Raw genomic sequence first — 24621 nt, forward strand, 5'->3', positions numbered from 1 at the left:
ATAAGAAAATTATGTTAAAGTTTCGTTTATTTTTCACAAAACAATATGCACAACTCAATGACATGCAAATGGAAGTCGATGATGTCTCACTCACTATTTCTTTTGTTTTTCATTGTTTGAAACATACAATATTTCAATTTTACAGATTTGACAATAATCACCAACTTAACCATAACACGTTGAGGCAATGGTAACTCCACGTGTTCAGGGCCAGAGGAATAAAACTTTGTTTCAAAGGACAATGAGGAGAAAATGGGAATGTATTTCATATCATGAATAGTGAGTGATTGATGTCATCATGCAGTCCTCTCATTTGCATACATACCAGGACATGCAGGATGTGCATACATAACTGTTTTGTGAAATTAAGTGAAATTTGTCTTGTTTTACAACCGATTTTGATGATATCTTCAGTGTTATGCTTGTTGGATTTTTATATTTTTATTCAAATCAACTCTTTGTTGGGGTGGACTTGTCCTTTAAAGGAGAATGAAACTCTTGGAGCAAGTTAGCTTTTGTGAAAGCAGAAAAATCAAAGAATAAGATCAACAAAAGTCTGAGTGAAATAGGACTAGCAATAGAAGAGTTATGAGCATTTGAATGTCGAGATCACTAATGCTATGGAGATCCTCCAATTGGCAATGCGACCAAGATCTGTGATGTCACAGATGAACAACTCTCCCCTTTTGGACACTGAAAATATACCCCAAAACATCTCTTTTTGCTCAGTCTAATCATATGACAAACGATTCATCAATGATGTAATGTTGTGAAACCTCTGTACTTGTCCTCTCATAAAGAGAACACCTCACCTTGTGATAGACTCTATAAAAGTGAGAATATAAGTGAAATAAGTACTAAAGTAATGAGGGAGTTGTACGTGTGTGACATCACAGATCTTGGTCGCACTGTCAATGGGAGGATCTACATGGCATTAGTGATCTCGTCTTTCAAATGCTCATAACTTTCTTATTATTCATTCAATCTTCCTCAAACTTTCAACAATATGTTTCTTTGATTTTTCTCTTTGATATGGATACAGCTGGTTTCTAGGGTTTCATTCTCCTTTAATGGATGTAGCAAGCCAAAGAAAGACTATTTTTACCCCCCCCCCCCTCTGAAACACTGACCCGCGGAGCATCTAGTCTGCAGGCCCCGGGGGGGCCACTTCCATTCACGAGTGGATACCATGCGCGACCATGGGGTCTCGAAAAGCACCCTAAACACGTAATTTCCATATTCTGAAAATGCGCCCCTTAACAAGTATTGGCGTGTGAAACCCTACCCTTAACAAGTATTGGTAACGAAACGATACTCTAAATGTTCCCTGAAATGAACCCCTAAACAAGTACAGGAATGTTATATTGTTACGGGTCCTTCGGTCGTCGGCTTTACCTTATTTGGTTTAGTACGACCCCACCTTCTACACCTCGCGCAAATCGGACTCTAAACACGAAGTGATGGGGCAAAAAGGACATCCTTTATAAAACATTTTAATTTGGTTTTATCATCCCCGCGAATTCGACCCTAAACACGTAATTTTCCTAGCGAAATAGATACCCTTTTTTCATTATTTTTGTGTTTTTGACACCCTTATCACGTTACGTACGTAACGTGCCCTATCGTGAAAAAGACATCCTTTTTACGTGTTTTTTTGGTCGCGCATGGTATCCACTCGTCAATGTAAGTGGCCCCCCCCCGGGCTGCAGGCACAGACCCTGATTGGAACTTTGATCAATAAGTGTGCCTCCACGCAAAGACTAGCACATACAAAACTTGCTGTTCCAATGAAGCCTTCAGTACACAAGGCATGAGTATGCTGCACATTCAGACCCTTAACTCGAGTGAAGGGTTTGCCCAGCAGACTAGGAGCATCATGCATGGTATTGTGAAAACCCAGAACAGGTTGGTGAACTGCCCGTGAACTGCCAATAGGTTATTTATACAGTCATCGCAAAGGTTAGGAGTCTGTTCCAACAGAATGCTCTTGATGAGAAAAGAAGAAAAAAAAAAAGGAAGAACATTTGCCTTTGAATAGAACAGCTAGAGTGAACACAATATTCTATGGTTCGTGAACGAAAGCCAAATATGCAGTACCATCAGCTCCATGGTAAAGTATAGTAGTAGAGACATATATGGTCGGAGAAATTTTTGTTGAAACAACCTACATTAACAATGGTGTCTTTCGTCTCCAGTACACGTCTATTCACGGGATTCTATCGAACGACAAGGGAGCATTTTGGAAAATGCTTGAGGTAGGTTTATATTTAGAAAAGCTTATTTGCATTAGATAGGTATAATGTATGATCTTATCAGCATAGCTAGGCCCTATACGTCAAAATTGGTTTGGGTAGACGTAGACATTGGCCGAAAGCATATAGTTTTCTCGAGTTTTTCTACACTTTGTGATAAAAATACGAGAAGAAACATATCATACTCATACGAGTCATAGAGAAAAGGAAACGTTTTAGGTGTATGAATGGTGGCTGCTTGTAGTAGGCCCTTATTATAGCTAGTGGGATGTAGTCGTATAGTAAATAGTGCTAGTAGGCCTAATGATAATATATAAACCATATATTAATTTGTTTCGCAGATGATCGGACTCTGGTTGAGATTAGTTAAGGGAAAAGAGTCCAAGCACTCATTTAACATTTTGAAATTCCTTTTGCATTTACAAGGAGACATACAATCTCCATCAAAATCACAATGGTTATCATTTATTAGAAATATGTTTGATTCTGCAGGAATAGGGGATATAATAATAATAATATAAAGTTCTTGTATATAGCGCATATCACAATTATGAATAATGTCTCTATAGATGCGCTTTCAAAGGACTTGGATATTATTACCCCAGCTGTATAGCTTGGCAGCCGTAATTGCTGAGATTACAGCGCACACGCATTTCAAGGAATAAATTCATGCCAGGTACCCATTCACCTCACCTGGGTTGAGTGCATCACAATGTGGATAAATTTCTTGCCGAAGGAAATTACGCCATGGCTGGGATTCGAACCCACGACCTTCAGTGTTTCAAAGTCTGGAGACTAATCCACTGGGCCGGCCCACAACGCTCCATATTATGGGAATGTGTGGTTAGCACTGGGGAATGGAGTTAGTGCTACATGGATTTCACACTCTCCTAAAGTTAGACTTTTTAATATGTTTACTTAAGATTGCTGGAGGGCAGTCACATGGTCAGATAGAATGTGAACAAATTATAGAATGTGTGAGGACAAGTCCATCCCAACAAAAAGTTGATTCGAATAAAAAGAGAAAAATACAACAAACATGTAACAACTGAAAGATTCATCAAAATCGGATGTAAAATGAGAAAGTTATGACATTTTAAAGTTTCGCTTAATTTCACAAAACAGTTATATTCACATCCTTGTCGGTATGCAAATGCGGAGACTGATGACATCACTCACTCACTATTTCTTTTGTATTTTATTATGTGAGATATGAAATATTCCAATTTCTCCCTGAACATGTGCAATTAGCATTGTTTAATACTATATGGTTCAATCAAGTTGGTCCTTATTGTCAAATCTGTAAAAAATGAAATGTTGTATAATTCAAACAATAAAAAAACAAAAGAAATAGTGAGTGAGGGACGTCATCGACTGTCTCATTTGCATGTCACTGAATTGTGCATATCACTGTTTTGTGAAAAATAAGCGAAACTTTAAAATGTCATAACTTTCTTATTTTCCATCCGATTTTGATGAAATTTTCAGCACTTTGCTTGTTTGATTTTTCTCTATTTAATCAAATCCTTTTTTTTTTTTTGGGGGGGAGGCTCGTTTCACCACTATGCACTCATGTTAGTGTATAAAATTAGCTTACGTTACCTGGTATGCCCCATAAAGCTTGATCCGATGCAAAGAAGAGAAAGTTTATAATATATCATATCTGTCTTCCCCTGTTCGCTAGAAATCGTCAGCTTTTCACAAGGAGCTGTATTATGCAGCGAGAAACCACCACTATGGAATCCGTATACCATCAGTTTCAAAGGTTTTTGAAAGATATCCTGAAGGCAAGTCCAGACAAATACCCCAAGTCATATCACCTGAAGCAGTTCGGTTGGAACGATTTCAACAAAATTGGTAAGAGACAGTCACTAACTTTTTGTATGATGCGTATTTTATATTATATTTTTATGAATTTCATATTATATTTTTGTTTCATTGATACAAGGACCGATGTGATGGAGTGAGGAAAATATTTGACCCCAAAATGGTTACATTGGACCCAAGTCTCTTTTTGACCCGGAACGGTCCAAAATTTTTCTCACTAGCTTCGCTTGCTCGCAGTTTAAAAAAATAAATTTTCCATTCGCCATGCCCCCACAACTTTTTTCTCATTGATAAAGTTCTAACCTATCAAAGTGGAATGGGCTAGTTCAAAGTAACGCCGTATCTTCGATCTATAGACACATCCTTTGTTTTTGCTTGTTCTTGTTTAAATAGGAGCCATTCACCCTCATTACCATGTGGGATACAGTCTGATGGCAGCATTACAGCTGCATTCGCCAGTCGCTGCAGATGGTGAGCCTGAAAAGAGCACCTCTTACTTTGGCCGCTCTTTTAGTCTCAACTTCCGCCCTGCATACCACTCTACCAATTTCGTTTCCAGGCCAGTCAGATACGATTCCTACATTGCCTATCTAGGGAGGGCATCTACGTACATCGGCATTGAACTTCGAGATGACGAGTCCGACCTGCTTTACATGACAGGTCAAATGCAATGCATAACGATTGACCTGAAAGAAAAGAAGCTCGTACCGGTTAGTCTGGAATCAATCAAGAAGTATGAGGGTAAGATCATGCTGAAGGAGGCCCCAAAGAGGCATCAGTTCATACCCGCGCAGTTTGCGAAAGATAATGTCTTCAAGTGGAAGACTGCAACTCAGTGGAGTGACGTGGACCACAATGGGCATGTTAATCAAATGCCGTACATGCGTTTCATCTACGATGCAGGGAGTTCTGCAGCTGTGGCGGGGTTCCTCAAGTCCTTCCACCGAGAGCTGATCCACTACAGATTGAAGACCTACGCTGTGGAGTACATTAAGGAGATCCATCAAGGACAAGAGCTTAAGATTTTCTGTTGGGAGATGAAGGATAGTCCGGGTACAATCCATTTTGAATTTCATGTTGAAGGCCACGTCGTCAGTAGGAGTCATCTGATATTCGATGTACAGCATCTGGCGGAACTTTAGAATCGAGATCCCCTTTAGGAGACCTCTTGTCAAAAGACAGAGCAGCGTCTTTCACGCAGGATTCCTGCAAACTTCTTTTCATCCCTAATCCAAATTAGAACGTAAGACGGTGTGAAAGAATCGTAATGGAGTACGCAGAGCGCACTTTGTTAACGCGCCCCCAATGACCAAGGCGGATAAAGGGAATGGACCAAGTCGTTGCCCGACTAGACATCGCAACTATAATCATTAATGTCATCCTTAACACATTATTTTTTTCCAAAGTTGATTACTCTGGACCTGCGTTTTGGATTTTTTAGGCGAACCGTCTCCGTTTTTATGGTTTGTTACTTCATTTGTTTCGCATATTAGTCAGATTCGTTCTTGTTAAATTGCTTCTTGTTTAAATCTAGTTTTTCTTGGTGGTGTCTTTTCTCGACTTTAGTAAGGCATGTAATTCAATTGGTTACTCCACTTAATTACATAAATTAGAATGTAATGGTATGCGAGGTTTATCATAGTCACACTCTTGGTTTGAAAGTTATTCAAAATTAATCGGATGGTATCATATCAAACTGTAATTTCAGGTGTTGTTATCCTTCATGTGGTGTACCTTAATGATCGATTCTAGGTCCTTTTTATTCATCATTTTTTCTATTCTTCGATTTTTTCATCGATAATCTCCTTAATATTTTTGCGAAAAAGGAAATTCATATTGGAACTGAATTACTAAATCAACCCGCCTTTAACAATCATTTGCAAAATGGCCCCTTTTCGAAAGAGAAAACATAACACACAATCTCGATAGACAACCATATTTGCGGGAGATCAAAATGAATCATTGTATAGAAGATAATTTAACAATGTGCCTATATTATGTCGCCACAGTTGACTTGAAAAAAGATGAATATATATGTATATTGTGTATTCTATGTATAATAATGGCTATAATGGCTTTCCCGAGTCTAAAGCCTTTTTTTTAGCAATCACTGCACCGGAACTGACCCTCTGAACTTGACCTTTGCTTTTGACCTTACGGTAGCATATACAAGAGAGTACAATGTAAATAATAACATCTGTAAGGTCAGACTGTGATGATTGTTGTGCGATTTATTGTTCACAGCGGATAATGAATTTGTTTCCTATAAAAAAGACTTTGGACTCGGTGATGATGAAACAATAAAGCTCTCATACGGAAAAAAAATGAAGATAACTGTCTGTGGAATGATTATTTCTTCTTTCATTCGCTTGTCAGAAAAAGGTCCTAAAAAACGACAAAGTTAACATCGTCACTGATCAGAGCATTATCAAGGAGTGAATACTGTGTTCCTTTCAGGGGGCGTTTCATCTATTTTTTTGTCTGTTTGACATGTAGTCAGATTCGACAACATTCCTTGAATTTGATTGGCTGAAAAGCACAGTTCCTATGGTAACTGCCCCCCCCCCCGAAATTGTTCAAACTGACATGCAGTTGTTTAGTGAAAATGTTCACACAACTCACCGAGAGCGTGCCCGAAATTCTTCAATTTTACTTCAGGAAACGCAAAAGCGACCCAATGACAAGCCCGGTAACTTCGCTCCGGCCCTCACTTCTGAGTTTCTTCGAAAGTTTTTACTCGACTTGCCCCCCCCCCCCCTAAAGAAAAGAAAATATCTCGCACACGGCCATGGACAAAAATGACTCGTAGCATAAGACATTGAGAGAGTTGCGTGAAAGGACCTATATCGGGTGTTTTATCCGACAATTCATGTTTTATCTAACAATTGCCATAGAGCTTCTCAGCCGATCGCAATGGAGGAAAGTCGATCCGACAAGTTGTTTGACAAAAATACTCCCCGGAGAAGTCCTTTTAAGAACCATTCCCAGTAGTGGTGATTAGTGGTGATTAAGGTGAAGAAATTTAGCAGTACCCTGTCGTAAATAAGGTGACAACACCAATAATGGAAAATTTTGAATAAATACATTCATATTCATAATAAATGAATAACAAAGAAATAAATGAAAATAACACCATTTGTCATTATTTTGCATAAATAGTTATTTTAATACCAAATGATATACATGTACAGCACGATGTGGTATATTTTTTTCAATCACAGTATAAGTACAGACTCTTGAACAATGTGCATTGTGGTTATTATGTGAACAACTTCCTTTGCACGCGTTATAACACCAAGCAACACGCGTTTAATTCACACTTTATTAAGTTCATGTAAATGCACCTATATAATTTGGAGGAAACTATCCTCCGTTACCCTCACACAACTATCAATTGAGTCAGACATCATCATTCTTCCTGAAACTGTTTTATGAAGGTACTAAGAAACATTCTTCATGTGGACACCTTATAAATAACGTGACATCATCAACAAAAAGTAAAATAGCATGAATTATATGGAACACGAAAGCAACTAGAGTAATTATTTTCTCACACCATAAACGCTGTTTCATTTATCCGACGATGTTTACTTTATATGAGTACAGAAGTTGTATGAACAGCTCAAACAAGTGTTTAAAATCTTACACAACAAAGTTAAGTTTTTTAAACATTTAATGCTCAATGAATTAAACATGGATGTTTAAACTGTTAATCAACTACTGTTAAGTTCACATCGTAAGCAGCGTTTTATGCAATTTTTAAACAGCATTTGTGCCGTGTACGAACTAGCGCGCATCCTCACGGTGGAACATAGAGGTTTCGTTTTATAACCGCACGCAACTGGGAATTAAGTGCGATTTTAAAGAAACCAAAACCCGAGAAGGGAATAATCAATCATATTGGAAAGAGTAGAATGAGAGGAACAATTTAAAACAAGTTTCATCAAAATCGATTATGAAATAAGCAAGTTATGGACGTTTAAATAGTCTTAGTGTACTTTCTATGGGGATTCAGAATAGCAGATTTTGTGGACAACTCTCCATTTGTTAAAATTGTCAGAGTTTTCCAATTATCTTTCAAATTGCGTCTTGCCTCGATCTTTCTGAGCATAACATATGTCATGGGAAAATATAATTCATACCACATATGTCAAGGTGGAGAGGAGGAGATAATGTGAAATGCGTGAAATAAAAGAGAAAATTTTATTCTTTCTGATTAGATGGATTCTCTCCTTATATTTTGGTTTCCTTTAAGTCACAAAAACTCTTTGTGAAATACAGTTTATTCTTTTGTCCAGTAGTTGCAATCGTGTTCATATGTCTAGGCAATAATGTGCAACGTGCAGCAACGTAAACAAAAGACAAACCTGACTGATATTATTGCACGGAATCACTAAAAACACAAATGTAAACAAAAAATGAGTTTGGTTATTATAAATAAGATGCAATGGGGCATAATAACACCACGTAAAAACAATGAAAATAAATTATGGTGATGGAATAACTGTTCAATGCTACTGTACTCAGAAAGTATTTGTATGAATTATATAAAACAGTGTATTTAAACTGTCATGGGTGATCTCACGCTGGAACATCGATAAGAATTCTTTTAATAATAATTTAAATAAAAATCTCGGGTCAGAATGACCCGTAAAGTGGCTCAAAATTGATACCCGCAATACAATGACCGATGTGACGGAGTGAGGAATATATTTGACTCCAAAATGGTTACATTGGACCCTATAGTCTCTATTTGACCCGGAACGGTCTGTGGTACCAACAGACTCTGTTCCCGGGTCAATCTGACCCGGTTCTCGAATCAATCTGACCCCTCAAGCATCTGATATGGGCAATGTGAGCATTTAAAGCAAATAAAGCTCGTTCATTGCTATCTACAATTACTGGCACTTCTATATATATATATATAAATGCTTTATTTTCCTCCCTTTAGTAATATGAACAAAACTGAAGCCTCTAAAATTCACACACTATCTTTCTGTACGCTTAATTGCATATCAAACAATTATTTCTGCAATTCTATGAAATATACAATCATAATATAATCAGCATCACAATGTTACATTAGCCTTATTCTATACGATCAGAAGTGTTTTAACTTTTTCATTGTATAAACAATCTTGATTTAATTCAATGATTCAAAACACAAGACAAAGAGTATATATTTTGTGGACCTTACGATGTATTTCGTGCTTCTATCAAGTTCACCGGTTGCACGTATTTGAGATATCAAACTATACAGAAATGAAAAAAAAAGACTAAATCATTTTCTGCACCGATCTAAAGGTCAAGTCCACCCCAGAAAAATGATTGAATCAATCAAACAAGCATTATGCTGAACATTTCATCAAAATCGGATGTGAAATAAGAAAGTTATGACATTTTTAAGTTTCGCTTATTTTTCACAAAGCAGTGATATGTACAACTCAGTGACATGCAAATGAGACAGTCGATGATGTCATTCACTCACTTTCAATTTTTCTATTGTTTGAATTATACAATATTTCATTTTTTCAATTTCGACAATAAGGACAAACTTGATTGAACCATATAGATATAGTATAAAAAAACAATGCTAATTCCACGTGTTCAGGGATGAAAGTAATCGTTGTTTCACAGGACAATGGTGAGAAAATTGGAATATTTCATAGTTCATATAATAAATTACAAAAAAATTGTGAGTGAGTGATGTCATCAATCTCCTCATTTGCATACCAACAAGGATGTGATTATAACTGTTTTGTGAAATTAAGCGAAACTTTAAAATGTCATAAGTTTCTTATTTCACATCCAATTTTGATGAAATTTTCAGTGTTATGCTTGTTTGATTTTTTTCTCTTTTTATTCGAATCAACTTTTTGTTGGGGATGGACTTCTCATCGATGTGCAACGAACTAATCCTGGGTGACTTTGACTACATAAGTAATATTTCTGAGTTGTGTAACCTCTATACGTAAACGCAATAAATTAACAGATATAAATAATAAACCGAAATAAGAGGAATTTTAAATAGACGAGTAGATTAAAATGACAAAGAGAACATCCTGAACTACAAAGTTAAGATGAATAATGAATAAACCCGCATATTCTATCATGTCAGCCAATGTGTTCTTGCTGATAATACACTCGGAGAAATTTTGTAACCAACAGGTTGGTTAAAAATGAACCTACCAGTTGTTGGATAAAACAAAATTGCATGGAAAACACATTGGCAGTTTTTTTTAATCAACAGTTGGATATTCATATTTTAAACAATAGTTGGTGGTTTTGATATTTTAATCAACACTTGGTAATTTCATATTTTATTAGTTATTACACTAACAGTTGGTAATTTCATATTTTAATCGACCGTGAGTTGGTAATTTTTATATTGTAATCAACAGTTGGTAATTCCCTATTTTAAACAAGTTTGTAATTTCATATTTTGATCAACATGCATGCAGTTTGTAATTTCACATTTTAATCAACAGTTGGTAATTTCATATTTTAACCAACAGTTGGTAAATATTATTTAACAACATGGTTTGGTTAAAACATATTCTGAGAATGCAGTATAAACAGAGTGTGCAATGTGAAAGAGACCCTGTTCTGTAAAATAATACTAAGTAAGTTCACCTTCATATTTCATCATATTTCACGACGCGACGCCTCAAACTAAACGGTAGGTTTATTATTCATTTTTTTTCACCGAAAGCATGCTATTTGCCTCATTACATAGCACTTATTACATTAGTAATGATGATAATAGGTAATGGTTTAAGCTGGTCAAGTTATCACAAAAACTATCAATGTAAACATTAATTAAAATTGATCAGTAAAACGTACAAGTTCGACAATTCTAACAAATAATACAAAGGTGTTTGTTGACTCATTTCCCAACAAACGTTACAATATTGACGGGAATGTCAATGGATTTTGTGACCATGATGCTGTACATAAGAATTATTCTCATACATCGTGCAGTTAGCATGCTAGGCCACTGATCTCAGTGGTATATGGGCACGTAATCGGAAAGAACACGCGTCCGAAACGTAGATGGCGCTATTCTACATCACCTTCGGTGTCGTATCCAGAGAGCATGGCCAACATGGCCAACGACTGTCCCAACAAGACCATTATTTTGATCATTCTATCGATTTCAATGACAACCCGAGGTACATGAAAGAGGAGCAATTCATCAGAATAAAGTGTGCGAAGGTACTAACAATCACACCAGAGCTGCAATGTTTAGATTTACCTATTTATCTTATTGCACCGCATCATCCAATAGCAGCTTTCAAGAATATCATGTGACATGATCACGTGACTCGCGACTCTCAGCAAGACGGGTAACACTGGAAAAATTTCAATAGTAGGCCTATAGTTCGAGAGCATATGCTTACTACTGAAGCCTTGATTCCAGTTTGCACCTTGTATACATATTTAGACCTACACATATGATGAAATCTATAGCTCTTTGGTAACTATATGAATTTATTACTCAGATGGACATTCAGGCCTATATTTTCTAGGAACCAGCCTGGCTCCAAATTGTCACTGATGATGAAATTAGATTTCCGTGTGAGATCCTTATTTAGGTAATAAATACAAGCAATAGGGCTTACAAAGCATACATGTTTTGGGAGTTTGCGAATAGGTTAGTGCTCATGTAATTTGACATTCATGGTTATACTTCAGATACCCATCAAGATTAGAGATGGCAAGATGTACAAGCGATGTTTTTTAATCATTCCTGACCATTAACGTCCCTTTCTACTGCATCACAGTCTGTGTTTCTGACAAGGAATCACATCCCTAACGGTACACTCTTCACTGGGATTGGCTGAGGCAGCCAAATCAGGAGCAATAAATAAGCTAACAGCTGCGACGATCAGTGTCCATCGGATCAAGCTTCATGCCGCAGGAAGTTGTTGACAGTGTCAAGAAGGTTTCCGAACCCTTGGGCGATACCGCGGAAGTGGCCCGGACGCTGAGGGGGCTCTTCCGTTGGAGTTGGGTCATCCACCGCGGTCCCGTCGTCATCTTTAGCTTCTCGTAGTCTCTTCACCTCCTCGTTGCTCACACAGACCCAGCTCTCGCCGAAGTCAGCATGGGCGATGTCGGATCGGCTGGAGAGCTGTGATGGTCCTGGAGACAGGTTGGAGTGAAAGGAATAGAATGGTTTTTATTGATGACAACAATTATTGACAAGAGGTTAGCAATGTGTGGGGGTCGTGGGTTTTCATGTGGAAAAGGAAGAAGAGGAAGAAGAAGAGGAGGAGGAGGAGGAAGAAAAGGAAGAAGAGGAGAAGGAGGAGGAGGAAGAAGGAGAAGAAGAAGAAGGAGAAGAGGTTAGTAATGTGTGGGGGTCGTGAGTTTTCATGTGGAAAAGGAAGACGAGGGAAAAGGAGAGGAAGAAGAAGAGGGGGAGGAAGAAGAAAAGGAAGAAGAGGAGAAGGAGGAGGAGGAAGAAGAAGAAGAAGAAGGAGAGGAGGTTAGTAATGTGTGGGGGTCGTGAGTTTTCATGTGGAAAAGGAAGAAGAGGAAGGAGAGGAAGAAGAAGAAGAGGAGGAGGAAGAAAAGGAAGAGGAGAAGGAGGAAGAACATGATGAAGAAGAAGAAGAAGGAGAAGGAGAAGAGGTTAGTAATGTGTGGGGTCGTGAGTTTTCATGTGGAAAAGGAATAAGAGGAAAAAGGAAAGAAAGAATTAAGAAGAAGAGGAGGAGGAAGAGGAGGAAGAAAAGGAAGAAGAGGAGAAGAAGGAGGAAGAAGATGAAGAAGAAGAAGAAGAAGAAGAGGAAGAAGAAGAGGAGGAGGAAGAAAATGAAGGAGAGAAGGAGGAGGAAGAAGATGAAGAAGAAGAAGAAGAAGAAAAAAGATCTGCTGATACCAGCATCTAATTTGGCTAAGAAAATCTGGTGAACAATCGCAGACATTCCGTAGTTTGCATATGGGTGTGAAGGGCCCGGGAAAAGTGAAATAGATAATCAGAACAAGAGGTATATATTTGTCATTCAACTATTTCCACACCACATTTACTTGGTAAATTAGCAAATTCGCCATGAAACGAACTGACAATAATTATCATTCATAATGTAGGAACAAATAGCACTGCACAATTTGTCTAGCTTTCTTTCCCCTTTCTTTTTCGAGGCCTCCATCAATTTCAAGCTCTAAGCTTAAGATGGAGGTCTCCCACATTTCAAAATGTAGTATGTCGATATATACATATATATATATATATTTTCTTTCTTTCTTTCTGCTATGTGTTTTAATAATAAAAGAAGGAAATTTACCAGGTATAATTATATTTCAATTAGAATGTATGTATGCATATGTTATTCACTATGTCATTTGCTTTTTGCTATGTTATGCTGAGAAAAAATGATTACACTTGTATATACTTTTTGTTAATGGAATGTGGAAATAAATAAATCTAATCAAATATCTCCAGACAAAATGAATTAAACCTTAACCTGATTCATCTGGGCATTTCATTCTTGAAGAGAGAGAGAACAAAAATCCAAACAGGTACGACATGATTTAAAACCCTTGACTTACCTATCGAGACTGACTTGCTATCTTCCCTGTCATCTTTGCTCAACAATTCTTGGGACTGCTCCTCATCTTCTGAACTCATCCCGTCTTCATCTGCAAGTAACCAAAATCAAACATTGTCCCTTTATTTACCCTGTTAATTGAAATACGTAACAATAGCAATGGAAGGCACTGTGTAAGAATGTCTATATAATCATGATCCCCAAATATGAAAAACAAATAACATGTATACCAGTCTTCCCTGCTAGCCAAGAAATAGAAACAAATTTCCAGAAACGGGAACGTTCTTAATCTTCCTATTAAATAATAGTCTAGTTTTTTTCACAGAAATAAGAACACACGGGTTAAAATGTATGTTTTCCCTTTCATCCGAAATAGGAATATTCCCATTATTAGGAAAAGTGGCAGGTATATTCATGACTTAAATCGAAGAGGTTACACAATTATTAAAGGACAAGTCCACCCCAACAAAAACTTGATTTGAATAAAAAGAGAAAAATTTAACAAGCATAACACTGAAAATTTCATCAAAATCGGATGTAAAATAAGAAAGTTATGACATTTTGAAGTTTCGCTTCATTTCACAAAACAGTTATATGCACATCTCGGTCGGTATGCAAATGAGGGAACTGATGACATCACTCACTCACTATTTCTTTTGTATTTTATTATATGAAATATGAAATATTTTGATTTTCTCGTCATTGTCATGTGCAATAAAGTTTCATTCCCCCCTGAACACGTGGAATTCCATTATTTTAACATTTTGTGCTTCAGGCAAGGAGGTCCTAATCTTCAAATTCGTAAAAATTGAAATATTGTATAATTAAAACAATAAAAAACAAACGAAATAGTGAGTGAGTGACATCATCGACTCTCTCATTTGGATGTAACTGGCTCGTTCATATAACTATTTTATTAAAAATAAGCGAAACTTTGAAATGTCATAACTTTCTTATTTTACATCCGATTTTGATGAAATTTTCAGCATTGTGCTTTTCTGATTTTTCTCTATTGATTCAAATCAACATTTTTCTGAGGTGGACTTGACCTTTAAAAAAAGATGTTGGTTGAAGCATGGACCTATAGGTCCATGGTTGAAGCAAAATGTATTGCTCTGTAAAGTATTATATAATTTCTTGAACTGCGGGAAATTTAAGCTGCCTATACTAGCTCGTTGCACGCTTTGAGTTAGAAAATGCAGAGGCGGTCGTTATAGATGGCTACAAAAACATAGTAGGCTAATATAACATAAGCACATCCTGATGAATGTATTCATTCAAATTTCCATCATATAATTTGAAACATTAATGAATGTTTTTTTTAAAAACATTAGTCACCCAGTTTCTACAGCTACAAATCAATATTCAATATGCATGAAATGACTTAAGACTTTTGAAGAAGTGGGCAAATGACCCGTGACCTATGACCTTACCTTCGAGCGGTTCTGGAATATCTGTCTGTGTTCCTTCGTTAAGTCTGGTCTCGACCGGGGGCTCTTCTACCACTACTGAAACTGAAGGGGATGGATTAGAGATGGATGGAGAGAGAGAAAAAAAAAAGATAAAGCAAAATGTAGTCATAGGCATACAATTTATTGAGAATGATCAGACTTTTATTTCCTTTATATCATTATTATCAACAAAGTGAAGATAGAGGCGTATATAAAACATTTTCTACTGAAGTTTTAATGCAACCTGAGAACCGTTAGAGGGCATTGACACATCCATGGATAAGTGTTGGCGCCCTCTACGTTTGTTTCTCAAACAAGAAGGAAGAAAATAATTATAGTCTTCACTCTCCTTGTGACAACACTTTTTTTTCACCCAGCAGAGAGAGAATATGTTGCTAAGTTGTAAGTTTGTATCTCAAAAGTTGGAAAAGGTCTATCGAATGTACAATTTAGTGACAATCAGTCATATTTCATACTTCGTGGAAAGCGTTTCCTTCTTTTCTACCTAGCAAAGTTTTCCAGCAAAACGAATGGAACTTTAAACCAAAATTCACTATACCCCTGAAGAAATTAAAACAAAAATGCAGAAAAAAAAGGATCGATGGACATCGGGTTCAACCACCTAGTCAGTTCTACAAGAGAGAAATGCTGTCGCCACGGATCCCCATTGTAGGCATGCGCAATGAGGCACCTTTATGCAGAGGAAATCCAAATTAGCCGGGCTCATTAACAGTCAACGTAAACAGCCTTTACGACTTGCTGCGGTTTTCCAAATTGTCTACACAAAGGCTAATCGAGAACTTAATATTAACCAGTGCCAAAAAAGTTTGTCTTTGTTTTTGTCGTACATACATCCTATTACATCATCACAGATATGTGTTTCACATGACTGGTTATAGGTATACATGAATTTCAAGGACAAGTCCACCCCAACAAAAAGTTGATTTGAATATACAGAGAAAATCTAACAAGCATAACACTAAAAATTCCATCAAAATCGGATGTAAAATAAGAGAGTTATGACATTTCAAAGTTTTGCTTAATTTAACAAAACAATTATATACACATAATGGTCAGTATGCAAATTAGGAGACTGATGACGTCATCCACTCACTAATTCTTTTGTATTTTATCATATGAAATAGGGAATATTCTATTTTTCTCCTCATTGTCAAGTGAATCAACGATTAATTTATCCCTGAACATATGGAATGAGCATTGTTTTATACTATATGATTCATTCAAGTTGGTCCTTATTGTCAAATCTATAAAAATGAAATATTGTATAATTCAAACAATAAAAAACAAAAGAATAGTGAGTGAGGGACATCATCGACTTTCTCATTTGAGTTGTGCATATCACTGTTTTGTGAAAAATAAACAAAACTTTAAAGTGTCATAACTTTCTTGTTTTACATCCGATTTTGATGAAATTTTCAACGTTTTGCAAGGTTGATTTTTCTCTATTTATTCAAATTAACATTTTTCTGGGGTGGACTTTACCTCTAATACTAACCAGTGCCAAACAAGTTTGTCTTTGTTTTTGGTCGTACTTACATCCTATTACACCATCACAGGGATAGTGTTTCACAAAACTGGGGCCCGTCTTACAAAGAGTTGTGCCCCGATCAATCGCAAATATGGAAAGCCAGCCACGTCAACATCTAAAATACATGTTCGTTCAACATATTTTTTTATGAATGACCATAATTCATATATTCACTGCTTTCTTGACAATTCAGTATGCTTCTCTTTGTTTTCAAAGGACAATGAGCAAATTTCCTAGAGAAAAAATATGACACTGATGGATTTCCATAGACTTGAGATTGATTGGATCAATCGCAACTCTTTGTAAGACGGCGCCCTGGTAGTTAGGTTACGCATGAATTTAAACACGGCTGAGATTCTCAGTCACTTGATTCCCATTAACCAATGTTTTACTTTTATTATTTTTATTGAAAACTAAATAAAACAAAACATATTTACAACTTCGCACTTAGGTGATATAACATAAGAAAGAACGAGAACCCATTAACTTAAGTTGAAATCCGTTCCTTTGGGAGTGAAATTCTAGTTGCATGTGAATAGGAATTTGGAGCAAAAGTTCTTATTAGTCCAAATTTTAATTAGGTTAAAAGAAATTCATCCCTCCTAAATGTTAAAACGATTTTTTTTTTGGTGGGGAGGGGGGTATCTAAGAACAGCGAGGTCAAATTCGTCCGTGTATATATATAGTCGGGAATAAAATACGAAAAAAATTATGAAACGACTCCAGCCAGTTCCCTGGTTAAGGTGCCAGTTGTCACAATATAGCTAAGCTGGAGGACATTTGCATAAGTCTACTAATAGGATACCAAAATACATCTTGCGACTCACTCATCTTATTTCTATGACCTATGTGATGGCGAAAGGACTTCCCGTTCCTTTCCAAAAATACAAAGAACACAGCTGACCGACATGGTATTCATTCTTTGTTTTTATAAAACAACCTTAAAAGTTTGAAACCATTCGGAGGTTTAATGACGGGAAACAGGAAAGGATTCACGTATAATGGCTGATAGCCTCACCTGGTTCTAAAGTGTAGTGATTGTTTTCTTTTGGACGAATGTCTATAACGAGAGAAAAAAAGTAGAAACTCATCATTTAAAAGATAAGTTGTTTATGTTTATGAGGTTAAAGAATAGGCCAGTTTTATATGAACCAGCTTTGAGTATATCATATATTCGTATAGGGTCAGATGGTGAAAGCATGGCTGAAATGAATTATGGGTGTCTGCAATGTACTGTGGTAACATACCGGCCGCTAACTAAGAAATAAGAAACAAAAGAGTGAAGTGATTTACTGCTAATGTATTCAACGAGGAAGATAAGAGGAAAACGAATTAAAATCACAATTAAAGGTTTAAAAGTTAAAATCTGTTGATTTGCCTACATGCAATTTCCAAAATAAAAGCGCTTCCACCACATGGTTAATGTGTTAATGTTTACAAATGAGTAATATGCATGTTCTATGTACGCACTAGCGAATACTAGCTTTTAGGGTCCAATTAGCTTGCCTTTAATGACGATGAAATAATTCAGGCCCAAATTGCCTTGAGCATGCGTTTGATAACTACTATACTACGGTCCGCGAATGGGCCAACACTGGCCAGCGGGTTTATAGTGACTATCATCCCATGGAGAAATATATAACACAAAATCCAAAAACCAAAAAAAAAAAAAAAAAAAAAAACCGTCGCAAGGAAAATATTAATGGCAACTAATTACACCACTAAAATACAAGCAGAAAGGATGAATATGTGATAAAAATTTCAAATTACCCATCAGTCAATATAACTACTATAAGATGGATACTATAGTATTAGTATACAGTAATTACATTCACAATTTTACATGAACCTTAGAATAGACCAGTTCGTAGTTACTCATGGACAATTTTAGTCAAATGACCTTTCATTTCTTTCATTATGATAGGCAGATTTCAAAGCAAGATATTACGTAAGCTTGCCTTACATAGCAGGATGAAGAAATTGAATAGACCAGGTGACTAGAATAGCACACCAATGGACACTTTATGAAGGTATTTGTTGCATTCCTACTTTGAATGCATGTCATAGCATGTTGCACAATGTACTTGGCAAACTGTGAAATACCAGTCGTTCGTGGACGCCTTGTTGTTTTTTGTGGATGTAAATGAAAACCACTATTCAAAAGAATATATGAATAATCAAGACATCAAAGTTGGTGCTTATCTCATTAGATTTTAAACCACCATGTCACGTTAGTATAAATGACCTTCCTCTGATCATGCGTAGAATCTTTTGATCATGCGCAGAAAGGAACTACGAACTGGCTTATTGGCAGGTAACATCTTCATTATCAATCGTAGATGGCGTCATCTAATTGGTCAAATAATTTGTGTTAAGCATGATTTTAAAGCATAAGTATCCCATGTCCATAGCTTTCCCATAAATAACTTAATGATATTGATTAATCATTCCATGAGCATTAAATTCAAAACATTGACCGGGAACCAATCAGAGCTGGTGTATCATTTGAAATTAATTTGAAACTGTGTCACTGGGTCCTGATTGGTGAACGCAGAGTATATATATATATATATCTCCCATTGTTCATATGGATGGAAGTTGTATTTTTAGGAATGCAAAACCTATACAATTGAATATTTTGGAAACACTGATGCAGATCGAACTATAGTCTCCTTCCGTCACTAAACCAATGCAAATCAATAACATGTGGGTAATACAAGGATGCACTCTGACATCAAACAAGTCAAAATGACTAGATTATTGGTCAGCGGGGTGTTACTGAGTCCATATATACATAGTCAGAAATGACCGTTTCCAAGTCAACTTCGACAAGAAATTAAAACTATATAGTTGAACCAAACTGACCTTTCATTTTAACCAGTTTGTTATAAGAGTCTGCAAGATAGGTTTTACGTTAATGACCTTCAAGCGTGAACACAGTTAATTGGCTAAAAAATCCGGGGGGGGGGGGGGACATGGCGTAAGCGGGGGGGGGGGGGGTATTTTTATGCGAGCAAGCGATTTTTTTTTTCCTTTTTTGAACTTTTACAAAATATGTTAACATAATTTTGTGATAGATTTTGACAGAATTTCCAACAAGGAATATCACATTTAAGTCCCAAGTGCATGAATATTGGATGGCTCATAATGGGATACCAGAAATATTCCAAGAGTTACATATGTTCGCAATCATGGTAAATATTGTTAAACATATAGCATATGAATGGGTAAGATAGTGACATGAAAATTATACTCCCGCATGGCTTTATGGATGATAACGTACAACTCGAAATAAAGATATCATTTGATGCCAAAATACTCTACATGAAATTAAGAACACGGCATCAAACATGGTCATATGATAAAAGAACTGAAAAATGAAAACGACATCACATATTCTTGAGATAAAGAAATCATCATAAAATATACAAAACTGACATTCTGGCAAATAAATTTTGATCATCTTCCCTCATATATAAAGCTATAAAATGATAACATATTTTGCGGGAATATACCGGGCACCATACAAGTTCGAAGATAAAATATTAGTTATGATTTTCAGAAAGTTCATTCGAAAACATGGCAATGTTGATTCCAAAAATCATCTTTCAAATTTTGCACGCAAAGGGGGCCTTGAACGGAAGAGAGATAAAACAAAACAAATTAATAGAATCATTTTCGATATCGCCAAGCAAGATAATAATTAAAAAGAGGATTGCCTTGATTCATGTCTAGTGCCCCATTACGGCGGACACATTTGCATCTTATTTTATAAGTTAACGGAGAGCCTTTTTTTAAGTCAGTAATGATTGTGGTCAATTTTGGTCGAAAAATTGGGATAAAGCTTTCGTGATGAACGTGTGAGTGGGATCAGTTTCAAACTGTTAGTCCATTTTGGAGCTGTGTGAGGGTGGTTCATAACTATATAGTGGTCCCACAGTGGTTAGACAGTTCCTAAGACTCGATTTAGTTTCATAAGACGAGTCCTCACTCCCTCATCTCAGGTGTAAGAAGGTTGCGACTCATGTCAAGGGCGAATTCAGAGTTTTCCAAGGGGGGGGGGGGGGCGGCGTTACATTTTCCAATGGAAATTTGAAAAAAGGGAAAAAAGTCCTAACTTTCAAAGGGGGGGGGGGGGCTACTCGGGTAAAAGCGGTATATTTACATCACAAATTTTGATTATGACTCTCAAAGGGGGGGGGGGGGGGCACGGGCCGGCCGTGTCCCCCTGGATCCGCCAGTGACTCATGTCATAAGTATAAAATATGCTTTTTTTCTGAGTCGTCCTGGTGTTTTTTTCTTGTTGAGATACAACATTTTATCAGCCCACCGACAAATATTTGTAGGCGGTTGGACTGATTTATGGAAAGGATATAATGATAATGCTCGCATACCTGAACCCTTCTCCAGGTCAGTGAGCTGCTCGTGCTTCGTCTGTTCCCTCGATGCCGCTCTCGATCTCGACCTCTTTCTGCTCTTGAGTACGAGTATGACGACGATGAGGAGAACTATGAGTACTAACAGGATAGCGACGACGATGACAATGATGACCACGAGTGGTGAGCCATCGGCTGTAGAGGTTGAATGAGAATGAACAGTATTTCAAACGGATGTTCACCTGACAATACGATGGCTTTAGGAAAAGCAATAAATAAATGAAAAAAAAAAAACAACGGGAAATATTGATGAAAATTCGATGAAACTCCGTGTCAAAGAATACAGAATTTATGAATTTTTGATTATTTTCATTTTGTGACGTTGCAGATTGGTCGTGTGAATTTTTTTTACAGAAATGTTTACAGAAATGTCCTTTTTCTGTCAGAGGATTGAAAGCGATTCTATTAATTGTGCGGGGATCGTCAGAAACATTATTACATACTCAATTCTTCAAGTAACAAAAAACAACCTTCGTTTATCATGCTCCATTTAAAAAAGAAATGAAAATAATTGAATTCACATTAAACGATATACGGGGAGCTGCTCGCATACGACGCAAAAACACTCAAAACCTGTAAAAATTTATACCGCTTGTATTCTTTCATGGATTTTCATCAAATCCCTTTTCCTCGACCTTTTTTTTGCTTTTACTAGAACCAGCTTATTGTCAGGGTGATCTTCCACTTTAACAATGGGATTATAACCCTTAAAACTATTGTTATAAGGAGGAAACGTGATCCTAATGGTATGATTGGTTGTGCATGATACGTGACCCGTCATTTATCTGCCATAAAATAGATTTACTAATGACCGGTGATGAGCGGTCATAAGTAAAGCATAATGACCGGCCACGTTTTGTATTTTGTTTCGTTCTGTTTTAAACGAGGATGGAATATCAAGTAACAAGAATCTACATTACTCTTCTAAAAGATATCATGCACATTATTTTGCTAGGTCATTAGAATATTTACCCGAATTGTTAATGTTGAAACAGTCAAGACACACTCGGCCTGCTTCGGGCGCGTTAGAACTCTTCAAACGGCACCGCGTGCTTGTAATTCTTACTAACACCCCGGTAAATGTGTGTATTATTTGTATACTATATAGCGCCTGGAGTACCCTGCAAGAGTGGATAAGGACCTATCAAATATCATTCAATATCCACTCTCCAGCGTACCCAAGACGAAAATTGTAACTTTGATTGAAAAAAAAAATTGTAGAAACAATATTCATTATCATGGTTATGTCTATTCTTAGGCTAAATGATATCTATATTGTGTGTGTTTTTTTATTTAACCACCGATCGGAACTGTTACACAAATATTGTAAAAGTAGGCTAACCGATTTATCCTCGAATATTTGGTAAAAGCAGTTTGAACATATTATACTAAGGTGAATGGTAGGAATGTCGCCCTTCGATTATTTTTGTAATGATAATACCTTCTACTCCTTGGACGGCGACTACGCTCCATCTGTCCCCCGAGACGGCTTCTCCGCTAACATTACATGAAAACTCCTGTCTCTCAAGGCTAGCTATGACTTCGAATGTCACAGACATGCTCTGTGTTCCATCAGAGTCATTTGTCAACGTTCTGTAACTTAGAATATCACTATGAGAATTGTTCGTCCATCTTAGATCCACCAGCGGTCGAAATCCAGACATCTTGCACGTTAGGTTTAGACTCGTCCCAGCCTCTTGTTTGATTACACATGTGTTGTTCCTACGTTCAACGTTTTCATGGCCATTTGCACATTCTGGAATAAAGGGATATGGCTCCTTTGGAGCGGCTGTATAGGAGGCAATAAGAAGAAGAGAGCGTGTGTGAGAATGAGATCAATTAATCTACATTCGAGCGTGCACTCTGGGACATTAATTATTTTAAGTATTAATTACCTGTATCTGTTTATCATCCCCTTCTTACAATTAATGTGAGATAAGAATACATCATTATAATTCACTACGTTATTAGCCCGTATGATCTATCGTTGTTTTCTCTCAAAAATTGTTATACTGTCTCTCACTAGCGTACCTACGGGGGGGGGGGGGGGCAGACTGCCCCCCTGACGAGTCACAACCCATGCAAGGGACATATAACTGCCCCCCCTGACGAGTCTTGAAGACTTTTTTTTATTTTTATTATTATTTTTTTTTGCTTGTCAAATTTTTTTATGGTACGAAATCCTTTATTATTTTGTGGTTGAAGACTTTTTTTTTTTTATTGCTTGTCAAATTTTTTTCTGGTACGAAATCCTTTATTTGTGGTTGAAGGCCTTTTTTTTTTTTTTTTTGCTTGTCAATTTTTTTGGCGGACGAGATCCTTTATTTGTGGTTGAAGACCTTTTTTTTTTTTTTGCTTGTCAATTTTTTTGGCGGACGAATTTGCCCCCCCTGTGGAAAATCCTAGGTACGCCACTGCTGTCTCTATAACAATAAAATTACAGGCTATTTCATTCTCTAATCATCAATATTCATCTGAAAAGGTACATGACTTGTTGCTAATATACTTACAAAGAACACGAATAGTACTGGCATTTTGATGACCCTTGGGGGCGCCAAATAAAATCACTTTACAGACGTACGATAGCCCCTCGTCCTCTATCGTCGGGGGCCTGTGTAGAACCAACGACCTGTTCACTGAAAGACTAAAGTTCCCGCTCTCGATTCCCGATCCCGATACCGCATCCTTGAAGACTTTCACGATGGTTTTTAGTGAGGGAGCCTCCCCTTCCTCCTTCTGCTCCATGCGGCTCCAGGAGAAGGCGTATATCCGCTCTCCGTCCTGGAGCCGTACATCGCACGGGATGGATTGGTCTTTCTGGTGGAGCCATAGCGATACTGTACCCTGGGTGATGACCTCCAGTGCTGATATTCGCTCGCACATCAGGGAAGCTGTGGGGGTAGACCAGAAAGATTATTTATGATACGTTTAAGACATACAGAGTACGCATCTAAGTGTTAACAGATTTAGTATTACCCCGGTCATCAGATTCCATCAGTCTTTCCCCACACACATCCTCCACTCCCAGGGAGTATTCCAACCAGTCGCCTCCGAGGTGCACACGAAACTAGACAAGCTATACAGCGATTTTCACATTCTAACGGGTACCCATTTAACACCTGGGTAGAGAGTGGCATGGTGTGGATTGATGCCTTGCCAAAGGACGCGAGGCTGCGATGGGATTCGAACACACGACCCTCTGATTACAAGGCGATATTTAGAACCACTATAGGTCCGCGGCTCTAAAAGGTGAAATAGCTGGCAGCTTCAGATTTGTTGCTATTTTGGCCAGGAGTTGTAAAGGTTGATCCGCCAGCCGCTGATCTCCGAATACCGGGGGGGGGGGGGGGGGGGGGGTGAATAATTAAGAAGAAGCTGTTTAAAATTGATGACAGAGATGGTGAACAATATTTATTGACCGTCATCATTATAGGCATGAAAATCAGGTGAGGAGGAGAAATATATTTTTTTTCTGAATATTATGTAAACATCTATCACAAGATTGAATCGTAATAAAAACGTAAAAATCTTTGCTCGCTATAAAGTAGA

At 37.2% G+C, this 24621-nt stretch overlaps 2 protein-coding genes across 3 annotated transcripts; one reads left to right on the forward strand and one right to left on the reverse strand.

Moving 5' to 3' along the window:
- Positions 1 to 1569: 1569 nt before the first annotated feature.
- LOC135155185 (uncharacterized) lies at positions 1570 to 7562 on the forward strand. Of its 2 annotated transcripts, none has more exons than XM_064104045.1 (3): positions 1570 to 2255; positions 3937 to 4109; positions 4473 to 7562. In XM_064104045.1, the coding sequence occupies exons 1-3, from the start codon at positions 2176 to 2178 to the stop codon at positions 5219 to 5221; spliced, it is 1002 nt and encodes a 333-aa protein (XP_063960115.1). In that variant the 5' UTR covers positions 1570 to 2175; the 3' UTR covers positions 5222 to 7562. The 2 variants fall into 2 exon arrangements, with proteins under 2 accessions (XP_063960115.1, XP_063960114.1); XM_064104044.1 differs by having other exon boundaries at positions 1889 to 2255; positions 3947 to 4109.
- On the reverse strand, positions 7222 to 23959 carry LOC129266657 (uncharacterized). The gene is made up of 7 exons (XM_064104043.1): positions 23583 to 23959; positions 22514 to 22861; positions 21031 to 21207; positions 17655 to 17696; positions 15070 to 15150; positions 13638 to 13727; positions 7222 to 12224 (listed from the first exon to the last, which is right to left on the reverse strand). Exons 1-7 carry the CDS (start codon positions 23953 to 23955, stop codon positions 11983 to 11985), a joined length of 1353 nt encoding a protein of 450 aa, XP_063960113.1. The 5' UTR covers positions 23956 to 23959; the 3' UTR covers positions 7222 to 11982.
- Between the last annotated feature and the right edge of the window lie 662 nt (positions 23960 to 24621).

This window comes from Lytechinus pictus, chromosome 8 (genome assembly GCF_037042905.1).
Source record: "Lytechinus pictus isolate F3 Inbred chromosome 8, Lp3.0, whole genome shotgun sequence".
Lineage (NCBI taxonomy): Eukaryota > Metazoa > Echinodermata > Echinoidea > Temnopleuroida > Toxopneustidae > Lytechinus > Lytechinus pictus.